The 12,482-nt window shown below is 40.1% G+C and overlaps 1 protein-coding gene across 1 annotated transcript; it reads left to right on the forward strand.

Annotated features, from left to right (window-relative positions):
* Window positions 1-4,360: 4,360 nt before the first annotated feature.
* Window positions 4,361-11,787, forward strand: LOC127752969 (3-ketoacyl-CoA synthase 12-like). The gene is made up of 3 exons (XM_052278420.1): window positions 4,361-4,535; window positions 5,420-7,333; window positions 10,439-11,787. The coding sequence occupies exons 2-3, from the start codon at window positions 6,762-6,764 to the stop codon at window positions 11,262-11,264; spliced, it is 1,398 nt and encodes a 465-aa protein (XP_052134380.1). The 5' UTR covers window positions 4,361-4,535; window positions 5,420-6,761; the 3' UTR covers window positions 11,265-11,787.
* Window positions 11,788-12,482: the final 695 nt, after the last annotated feature.

Below are 12,482 nucleotides of genomic sequence, written 5' to 3' on the forward strand. Positions count from 1 at the left end.
AAGAACTAGTAACAGTGATCATAAACTTGGAGCTGATTGAGCAGCAGAAGTGATGAAGATATCCCATAAATTTAACTATAAAATTCAAATAATACTTATCTAGTCAATAATATTTATTGCTTTCATGAAACACAATATAAACACATACGGTTATGTACAGACACATACACTTATCTCTATAACTAGCATGCACACCTTATCCTGGCTATGTCCCTAATTTCCTATGAGTACCTCCGATCCAGTTTATATGTGTTGAGATTGACAAAGTTGTCTTCTACCAGTTAAAAGATTTGTTAACTGAAAGGAGTAGATAGCTGCGCGCGCGCGCGCACATATACTCTCTCTATATATATATATATATATATATATATATATATATATATATATATATATATATATATATATATATATATATATATATATATATATATATATATATATGAGATATCCATATGGGACTCCATGTAGCACCATATTAATTTACATACACATATATATATATATGTGTGTGTGTCGATGTAATATGTATACATGCATCAATGGAATGGATGGCGATGAATCATATGATCGGTTCTGTTTAAATCTCTGAAGATGAAGATTAATATTAAGTGTTTTACGTAAAATGAGATAGTAATAATTTGTGATTATTACAAACTTAAAAAATGGATTAATCTGATACTTTAGAACAATTTTCATATAGAAAATTTTCACACGAAACGTACCGTTTAGCAGTTTGAAAAACGTGCCACGAAAATCCAAAACTTAATCCCCCCCTCTATTGGGTCCTCTAACAGGACCGATCGTTGCGCGTGAATTGATCGATCGATCGAACGGTAGGTGCGATCAAGTTACTGCACCCAACTTGGAGAGCGTAAGCCTGTACTACACTGCACATTGCCCTCTCTGCAAGCGAGAGCAAAGCGCGTGGTTCAGGCCGAGTTTAGTTTCAAACTTTTTCTTCAAATTTTAAACTTTTTTAACACATCAAAATTTTTCTACACACATAAATTTTCAACTTTTTCGTCACATCATTTCAATTTCAACCAAACTTTCAGTTTTAGTGTGAACTAAACACACCCTTACACTGTTTGTTGCCGGCCGGCCGCGTGATGCTCGTGCCGAGCATTGAAGCCGGCGGCGGCGTCGATCTCGCCGGCGAGACAGCTGCCGCCGCCGCATGTAGCCATAGCTAAGCTACGCCTTTCGCAGCAGCAACTAGCAAGTAGCCAAATTGCCAAGTTGTTGCTGCATCACTGCATGCATTATACTCTCTCCGTTTCAGAAAAAGACAAACCCTGATTTTCTATGTCAACATTTGACTGTCCGTCTTATATGAAATTTTTTTATAATTAGTATTTTCATTGTTGTTAGATGATAAAACATAATTAATACTTTATGCGTGACTTATCTTTTTAATTTTTTTCATAATTTTTTTCAAATAAGACGAACGGTCAAACGTTAGACACGAAAACTAGGGATTGTCTTTTTTTTTTTTCGGAGGGAGTATTACACATACCCAGCCTTTCTGTGAAGTCTGAACCTAGCTTTGCTTTTAGCTAGCAACGGGAGTGATGATGGCTATGCATTGCATATGGCTGCATGCGTACAATAGCTGGTCTGCGCCGGCCATTGAAACGGGACCAAAATGATGTCAGAGTATCAGAGCGACCAGTGGATCGGAGAGAAATTGAATCATCTATGCGTCTCTAGTGTAGTGTTGTGTAGTGTAGCATCTGCATCAGCTGCACGGATGCATTTGTTGGGGCCTTGTTGGAGATACTGCTATGATCGATGCAATTCAAACATCGTACACACACTTCAATTCGTTTTTCTTATCTGACAAATCTGACCGACTTGTCACAATACGATATGTATGTAGGCCGTGTTTAGTTTTCCCCCTATTTCTAATTTTCCATCACATCATATCACGTTAAAAACTTTCCCACACACATAAACTTCTAACTTTTTTTTTCCAAACTCCCAACTTTCTTCAAACTTTTAACTTTTCTCAGAAACTAAACACACCCTTAATTACTATCTTTTCTAGTACGACTACCCTTAAACCAGCGTTTTCACTTTCAATTTCAGGACCTGTTTGGATCCTCTGGCAAGTTTTTTCACTCTGTCACATCGAATGTTTGGGCACATGTATGAAGTATTAAATATAAAAAAACTAATTACACAGATTGCGTGTAAATTGCGAGATGAATCTTTTAAGCCTAATTGCTTCATGAGTTGACAACGTGGTGCTACTGTAAACATTTGCTAATGACGGATTAATTAGGCTTAATAAATTCATCTCGCAGTTTATAGGTGGAATCTGTAATTTATTTTGTTATTAGACTACGTTTAATACTTTAAATGTGTGTCCGTATATCTGACGTGACATGGGAAAAATTTTCACCACCAGATCAACACAGCCTTAGTTAAAATTTCGGTAGCACGGAAGTCTATGAAATTTTGAGATTTCCGGCACAAAATTATTTGAATTTTTTTTAAAAAAATTACTGAATCTGATAAGCTTTGACTAAATCATAAAGAAATTGAGAAAATCTGGAAATTTCGGGCTAGCTAATTACTTGCTGGGGTTGGGGGGGGGGGTTAGAAATTAGCGAAATTGCAATCACTTCCTTAAACTGTCCTGAATTGTTGATTAAGATGTGAATAAATACACGTACATATAATACATTTATACTTCCTTTGTCCAAAATAAGTTTATGTTTCATCCATCCACATGTACTAATCAATACAAAACCAAAAATATTAGAATATCCTTATTTTATCAAATCCTAATGTAATTATTCTCCACGTATTTTCTACTTAACAAACTTGAATACAATGAACATAAAAAGAAATAAACTTATTCTGCGAGGAAAGTCCATGACTTTGTGAAAGATGGTATGGTCGGCATCTCCATTGGTGGAAGAACATACGTACATGTGTGCAGGATCGGAACACACCATTGGTGCAAATTAAGCTGCGTGCACATGGGGAATACGTGCATACGTAATCAAGTTGACGGACACATGTACATAAAAAAACGATAATTAATTACTTTATTCTCTCAACGCCCATCCGTCTGTTCGTCTCCATGCTGTGCCATCGATTCGCACCATCCTCATCATCAATTTGGCCGTACTAGTGATCGAAGGAGGGTCAGCCGCTAAGCCAAATTGGCAATCAGTGACATACTACCTCCATATTTTAATCTCCATTTTTTAATATATAACGCCGTTGACTTTTTATCCAACGTTTAACCATTCGCTTTATTAATTATCATTTATTTTATTATGACTTGATTCGTTATCAAATATTCTTAAAGCATGATATAAATATGAAATATTTACATAAAATTTTTGAATAAAACGAATGGTCAAACATTGGTCGAAAAGTCAACGGCGTCGTACAGGTAGCCTAGTTTAGGATTAACGTGAAATTGGCAAGCAGTGACATAGTTTCCAGAAGTAAGGAGCTAAAGCTAGGCTGCTAAAACAGAGCAACGAATAGCTGGGCTATCCCATCCGGCCATCACCCTGCAATGCATTGAACAACAAAAGGATGATGGATTTCCTAAAGATAGGAAGGAAACGGGTAGATCTAGACTGTCAAATATTCTAGATACAATGAACAAAAAATTCGAATGATTTGAACCCAAAAACATATGAATGTTACACATGCAGTCTCAAAATTTAAATAAATTATCGGCTGTAGGCGGATAGGGAGAGGCACTCCTCGGTGGCAGGCGGAGAAATGAACCAGCACCGACACATATATACCCGATCACTACTGAAACAATTTTGTGAAATTTGCTTAAAAATGCTACTATATTTTCCTTAGCTCAATAGTAGGATTTTTTTTTTTCTGACTCCACTCCTGAACAGAGAGGAAGTGCTCTCCCATTTTCTATCATCAGAAAGGTATAGGCTACCAGAACAGAGCAACAGAAATGTAAACAAAGACTAAGCTGATCAGATACACAATCAGGCTGCCAGAACAACAAAAAATACAGACAAAAGCATCCAGCTCCCCAGCTGGGACATATCCAACATTTCCTTTGGTCTAGAACAGCATCAGCTCTGTACAAATGCATGATCACAAATAACAAAGAGTATGGGAACAGTCACCCTTGCTTCAGAGATATGATTTCTTATGGAATATAATCAAGTACGTACTTCTGTACTAATGATCAATGGTACACACGTTACATATAGGTGGTTGTACTAAGCTTTCGCGAAACCTGCATGGAGGCATGGAGACATAGAACAAAACACTGTTGTTCTCTAGCTTATAGAACCTCTCGATTGCAGATGGACACTCCAAATATGTCGATCGATCTAGCCCTATATATATGCAATGAGTGTTAATATATGCGCACAAACTATAAGGTAGCAGCACTGAATGCTATACTGCATGCTGAAGAACATGGCGAGCACCTGACTAAACACTGCAAGCGAGAGCAGCACAGAATTAACTTAGCTAGCTAGCCAAGCTCGATCAGTCAAGCTGGAGGACGAATTGTGGGTGCCATCACCCAAGTAAGTATATATATATATATATATATGTTCACTGCGTCGAGCTTATTCGGGTTAATTGATTGGGAATTGGGATTGAAACCTCAATTTTTGGCCTGAGCCCCCAAAAAATCCTGGAAATGGTATAGATATTAGGGACAATTATGTTCAGTTTCAACTCTAGTCGTAAATTTACCCCTACCTTTTTCAACTTTATAATTTTCTCCTCATTTTCTCAACTGAAGCTTGTGCGTGCCACTATTCCGTATTAGGATTTAACGGTGTGAAAATTCATGTCAGGATTGTGTTTGCACTCATTTGTTTAACCGAAAATGTGAAACTTCATGTCAAAACAGGGACAAAATTCATGTTAAAAGGCTTGATATCAAAATAAGGGTAAAAATACAAAGTCCTCAGAAAAGTAGGGGCAAATCTATAAATATAACGACTGTATGTCTTTGACACTGGAATAGGGTAAACACAAAGCTTTAGTTAAAAAAAATGAATACAATCACAAAATTGTAAAAGTAAATGTAAAATCACCATTGAAGTTTAATTTAAAACATGGATAAGAATATGATTGTCCCTATAATATCAACATGCTTTCTACATAATATTATTTGAAAATATTACTAGAATGGTACGTAGGTCTGGTTGAAAATGGTAAAATGTTAGTTTTTTTTTTCTTTGGGTCGGCTTGGCCTTGACAATTTAAATTGAGCCCGTGCATTTTCAAACTACCGTGCCCGGGGTTTAATGAAGGTTCCAAAAGCATTCAGTCACCAAATACCGCTCTCAAGCGGTTTTATTGATAACGGTGATAAATGCTCTGTTACAACAAAAACCGGTAAAATTTAGATAAATTTTGCTAGAATTTTAAATTTGAATTTGAATTTTGAAATTGGCAGGTTCACCAAGCAGTTTCTCAATTCTTCCAGATACTAAAGGGGCAGCAACAGCGATAATCGAGTGGTTACCATTGTATTTTCAAACCCTGCAGTGCATTGAACAAGTTTGCACCCCCAAGTGCTTTTTCCTCGACTTAAATTTGAGTATATATATATCGCAGTGGATCATGGAAATCATGTTTTGCTTGATTTTGTATGTTTGGTACCTAAAATAGTCCGCTGCCTTTCCCATTCGACACTAAGTTTGAAACATATATATTGTTGCTCGTAGGGTATATATATATATATGAAATTAATGTAGTGGGACACAAAAAAAAAGGTATTTTGTGTGACCTAATAAAACATTATTATCAAAATTAATATATTTTGTATATGTCCACAAATGAAGGAAGACTTAAGTCCCCGTTCTTTTATTATTACAGACACCAAATTATGCGAGGCACACTTCCCAAACACTCTCGATTTTTGAGAAAACTTTCTTCATCAGCATTTCTTGAAAAAAAATACCTTTTCTAAATCAACTTAAGTTATACGGTGGTTCTCTCAAACTCAGTTTCACCTATTACCATTTTTAAACATGCTCTTAGGTTAAGTTTGGTAGACAACAGCCCTGACCTGCATACCTTGTTGGTCTCTTCATCCTAAAAATCTAAAGATCAATCATAAATATTCATATTTTTTTAAAAAAATAGGTAAGGAGGAGTACTTAAGGGTAGTGGTGCAGTTACATATATATGACTATTCACCAATATTTAAATCCGTGTCTAAATTTTGCGCGCATGCACGTACATTTTCTATAGACTCTAATAACAATCTCCGTAAGGAAAGAAACATTGTGTTTGGTGTACACGTCGTCTTTCATTAAAAAATAATTTTGAAGACAAAAGGTTAAAAATAAACCTGCACTACTAATTTTAATTTAAATGAAAAAAAAGAATCTTCTCATGAGCCATGCATGATCCCTCTTTATTTTTTCAATAAAATAAAATAAAGATCCATGAGCCACTCCACCTTAGCTCCTATAAAGACTCCCCCCTCTCCCCTCCCCTTTCCTCTAAACCCCTTCCAATAATCCCTCACCAACCCATACCCCCACACTCCCTCTCACACTCCACTCTAGCTAGCTAAGCTACCTTCTTACTCCATTTGAGCAAACCAAAGCTCATCTAGAGAGAGAGAGAGAGATCTAGAGAGAGAAACCAGCAACCACTCTTCCTCCATCTCCATGAGCAAGAGACCAGATCGTTCGTTCTAGATTGTTCTAGCTAGATAGCTTCATCGTCAACCTTGGCAACGCCAAGAAAATTAACCAGCAAGAACACAAGAAGCGGCGGCGGCGGCGATGGAGGTGGCGACGATGCTGACGCTGACGCTGCTGGCGTACTCGGCGGCGATGCTGGCGCGGCTGCTGGTGGCGCGGTCCCGGCGGCGGCGGTGCTACCTCCTCGACTACGTGTGCTACAAGGCGACCGACGACCGGAAGCTCCCCACCGACCTGTGCGGCGAGATCATCCAGCGGAACAAGCTGCTGGGACTGGAGGAGTACAAGTTCCTCCTCAAGGTCATCGTCAACTCCGGCATCGGCGAGGAGACCTACGGGCCCCGGAACATCATCGGCGGCGGCGACGCCCGCCCCGACCGCCTCGCCGAGGGGATGGAGGAGATGGACGAGACGTTCCACGCCGTGCTCGACGAGCTGTTCGCGCGCTCGTCCGCGGCGGGCGGCGGCGGCGTCCGCCCCGCCGACGTCGACCTCCTCGTCGTCAACGTGTCCATGTTCTCGCCGGCGCCGTCGCTCTCCGCCCGCGTCGTGCGCCGCTACAACCTCCGGGAGGACGTGAAGGTGTACAACCTCACCGGCATGGGATGCAGCGCCACCCTCATCGCCCTCGACCTCGTCAACAACTTCCTCAGGTTTGATTTGATTATAATTAAATCTCTCCTCTTCTTCTCTCCAGGTTTAATTAATCTTGTTCTTGGTATTATGCTATGTTTTCAAATGCTTGTCAATATATAGTTTCTCATATTTAAATTTTAAATCATTTGTTTTTAAAAGATGTCGTATTATTAAAGCATACGTACGTTGTATACTTAAACATGAGACATCGTACACTCTGGCGATCTAAAAATTAATTACTAGTGACAGTGCTGGTCAACAGTGACGAGGATTATTTGGGAATTAAGGATGGTATAAAAATACCATTGTATTCTCTATTTGCAGCTGAAAAAAATCACAAAAGTACAATGCATTTAATTCTCAATTTACAAACTGAAAAAAAATCAAAATGAAAAAAATACCGGGATCATCATAAATTCGCTGCACCGCTGGATCGATCGTTCTTGATTGATCCAACGGCCGGTACACGTGTGGGGATGGTTTGAAGTACATGGTTAATGTTGTGCAGGTAGCTCAAGAAAGCCTTGAGTTGGGTTTACCTGTCAGTAAAAATGGTCCCTACAAACAAGTGATCATCAGTAATTTCTAGCGATGCTTTTGTCTACTGTGCATCATGTTCTCTGGTCACACGCCATTCAATCGATCCGAGCTACTACCACGATCAGATCGAAGAGTTATTGCATGCGTTTCCTTTTTTTTTATTTGTCATGGGTTTTTAATTTTTCTTTTCTGATTATATATATAGAATAACACAACAAATATATAGTACCAATTATATGCATGCACTTTATATGCTCACAAGTACACAACCATGGTTAGTCAGTGATACAGCTGTTTAGATAATGGAGCTAGTTAGTACTACTGCTTAATTAAGTTAGGTCTCTTTCTGTTACCTTTCTATTTTTTGTGCAGAAAAAAGAAAAGAGCTCCTGACCAATTTTAGCTATCACTTCCCCCAAAAAAGAGCAGTACTGAAATTAATTACCAGTGGTGGTTAGGAATTTAATTAAGAAACTGTGTGAAAGTAGGAATAAAATGAAGAAAGGAGCCGAGGTAAAAAAAAGAGTACACACCAAATTAATTAGATGTTCACAAACATTTTACAAATTAATCACAATTCTCAAATAAAAGGGAGTTATCCCAACTATCCTTATTAAATCTACTTCATATGGTGCATATTAGTAATCTATAAAGATGCTTGTGCATGTACCATTATCATTTATCATACAGCATGCTACCCTTATTAAATCTACTACAAGTAGTGCATATTAGTATACTATAAGGATGTACATGCATGTACCATTACCATTTAGGCATTGTTTAGTTCCAAACTTTTTCTTCAAACTTCCAACTTTTCTATCACATCAAAACTTTCCTACACATATAAACTTCCAACTTTTCCATCACATCGTTCCAATTTCAACCAAACTTCCAATTTTGACGTGAACTAAACACACCCTTATTAGAAGGCACGAATTTTGGTCCATTATATATATACATATAGAGAGATATTCGTTTTGAAAATATCGTATTAGACCGTTTCCGATCGTCAAAATATTAAGATTTAATTATGGGCAAATGCATAATAGATTTTCTTTTCAGGCTTTCAGTCTCTCCACCATGTTTTCATAAATTTCATAAAAACCTATAATAACATGAAGGAGAATACAGTGATGATTGTTGTAGTAGAACAGTAGAAGTACACACTCTTTGGTACTACACTCCAATACTCCATCGCTCATCGACAGAGAAGTAAATGGGATCGTGAAGCTAGAGCTGCACTGCACTGCACTGGACTGAGCTTTCAACCACACTGCATGTGAGCCAGCTGCTCTGCTCCATACTGCCCCCATAGCTTAATACTTACAGCTAGCTAGCTCCTTCTTCTTCCTCCTCCTCCATTAATGGCGGCTCAGCAAGTTTGGTTTGCCTTTATAAGAGCAGCTACCTTACCCCTAGCCTAGCCACCCTGTAAGCAGCAAGCATCAATATTGTACTGACGTGGATCATGTCTTCTTCTTCCTCCTATGGAACGTAGGAGTGGTACAGTACGTAGTAATGGTAGATAGACACTGCCTTTCACCGGTTTGGGCCTTTGGGATCCATGGTTGCCGGTTTCAGTGGTGAAAGCCAGTGGCTTTTCAGTTGGAGAAAAATCGGAGAGTATGGTTACCCCACCGACCGTAGTCCGACCTGACAGGTCAGCAAAAGCGGGCGGTGAGGTGGCGCATGCGTGGAAATGGTGTGCCCACGTGTATAAAGCATGGGCCGAGGTTTGGTCTAGGAATAACAACTGAGATCTATCAATTGACGGAGTAAAAAAAATATAGAGGTCAACAGTTTAGATCGATTGTCCGTTTGATCTAGTTGGTCAATATATTTAAGTTTCTAAGTAAATGCAAGGATTTTTATTTTTCTTGTGGAGAAGGCATTTTTCTAAATTTATTTACATTTAGACACCAATACATTATGTATTGGAATACTATTATGCCTCTATCCAGTCTCCATCTCTCCGATCAATTAACGGATCAACCGATATTGCAACAAAACATACATGGCTTGCATTTTAGGATTCATGGTGCATAATCTCCATGCATGGATGAAGTAGTAATTTGGAGTGTAAACTTTGAACATACTCTATCTATTCAGACATATTTGACATTTAGCATAAATTTCGGTTGAACTAACAATAACTTTTAAAATGCCTATTTTTTTTATTAAAAAAAGTATATGTAGATTCACCATAGAAATGTAAGCAGTAAGATTATTATAAGCTCATTAGATTTTGTAAACACATTGTAATAAAAAAATCCACAGTCAAATTCTTAAAAATCTGACTAATTAAATCTTATTCTAAACATGAGATTTGTTTTCTTGGGAACAAAATAAAAGGCCCACCCTTTTGCTTATTCATGGAATAAGCGAAACGAAGTGATCTTTGAATAAACTTTTATATACATGTTCTTAACGATCTAAAAGCAAAGGTTGAAGAATAAACTTCGATGAAAAAAAACCTTAAAATCACCTTCAAATTTAAGATTAAAAATTTAAATTTTGGCTTGTAAGTAGTATAAGCATAAGCGAAAAGACGAGGTCCTAAATTGTTGGAATGCATATGGCAGGACGCACGCGAACAAGGTGGCGCTGGTGATGACGTCGGAGTCGATCGCCCCAAACTGGTACGCCGGGAACAAGCGCAGCTTCATGCTGGGCAACTGCCTCTTCCGCTCCGGCGGCTGCGCCTACTTCCTCACCAACGACCCCCGCCACCGCCGCCACGCCAAGCTCCGCCTCCGCCACCTCGTCCGCACCCACACCGGCGCCTCCGATGACGCCTACTCCTGCGCCCTCCAGATGGAGGACGACGCCGGCCGCCCGGGATTCCACCTCGGCAAGGACCTCCCCCGCGCCGCCGTCCACGCCTTCGTCAAGAACCTCCGCCTCCTCGCCCCCCGCGTCCTCCCCCTCCCCGAGCTCCTCCGCCTCGCCTTCGCCACCTTCCTCTCCTCCGGCCGCCGCAGCGGCGGCAAGAAGACCTCGCCGTCGCAGCAGCCGCTCACCATCCGCATGAAGGCCGGCGTCGACCACTTCTGCGTGCACACCGGCGGCGCCGCGGTGATCGACGGCGTCGGCAAGGGGCTCACCCTGACGGAGCACGACCTCGAGCCGTCGCGGATGACGCTGCACAGGTTCGGGAACACGTCGGCGAGCAGCGTCTGGTACGTGCTCGGCTACATGGAGGCCAAGCGCCGCCTCCGCCCCGGCGACCGCGTCCTCATGCTCACCTTCGGCGCCGGCTTCAAGTGCAACAGCTGCGTCTGGACCGTCGAGAAGCCCGTCTCCGACGCCGGCGTCTGGAAGGACTGCATCGACCACTACCCTCCCAAGGAGCTCGCCAACCCCTTCATGGAGAAGTACGGCTTCGTCAAGGACATGATGAACTTGTGATCGATCCATCAAATTCCCCAATTAATTCCTCGATCGATCTCTCAAGAACCAATATAATCAATCGATATTGCATGTGCTTGCTTGCGTGCATGGATTAATTAAGCGATCGGTTAGTTAATTAATTTTATCGCCAGTTGCTGCAGCTCTGTTGATGATTAGGATGAACATTATATTTACAGGGAGGGGGAAGAAGAAGTAAGAACAATCAATGAGTTGAACAAAAAAAAAAACTAAGGATTCAATTCATAGGTACATATAGCAGCTTGTGATTCCATAATTTTCTTTTCAGCATGGTGGTAGTATATGGATTTTATTTATTTATCTTTTTTTTTTTTGTTGTTGTTTGTAACTCTCTGTATGTTGCTAGCTACGAGTGTCGTCCTAGCTGGTGGCAGGTGTTGTGTCTTTCATTAATTGTTCATGGTGATGGACTATTTCTATTCAAGGATCAAATTAAATTATTTATATTTTTTTTTTGAAAGGAGGATTATTTATCAGTTCATGGTCATGTGCAAGTCTCATGCTGCAATAAATATCATATACCCTGTAAAGATACAAATAGTATACTATGTACTAGCTACTATAAGGAGTATATGTTTTATTCATATCTTTTGAGAACCAATTCAGACTTGATTAAGGTTTATCCTTTTTTCATTCTAAGTATTTTTCCTAAAACACAATATACATATAGAGGCTCATATATAAACATTAGCACACTCTTATTCAGAGTTAGAGCATCCCAGCAACTCGTCCAAATTTGATCTTCCATATAGCTATATAGATGGTCATAAAAAAAGGAAAAAGTACGAATTACTTCCTCTCAACTATTGCACGCGTTCAATTTACCCCCCTAAATTACAATACCAGATATTTTTAACCCTAAACTTTTCAAATCGGACAAATTACCCCCCTAACTCACCTCGAAGCGGTTTTGATCCAACGTGGCGCACACGTGGCGGTCCAGTCAACCAAAAATAATACTCCTAAAAAATAGTGGCTCCCACTTGTCAGCATCTTCTCCTCTCTTCTACTTTCTTCCACCTTCCCCTCCCATCCATCTCTCTCTCTCTCTCTCTCTCTCACCAAGGAGCAAGGGCCGGGGAACGGCAGCAACGGCGTCACCAGCGTGGGAGGAGACGAGCAGCAGGCAGCGCGCGTCTCGCGACCGCAACGGCACGAGCTAGGGGTGGCGGAGGACGGCGCGACAGTCTAGGCTAG

This window comes from Oryza glaberrima, chromosome 10, assembly GCF_000147395.1.
Source record: "Oryza glaberrima chromosome 10, OglaRS2, whole genome shotgun sequence".
NCBI lineage: Eukaryota > Viridiplantae > Streptophyta > Magnoliopsida > Poales > Poaceae > Oryza > Oryza glaberrima.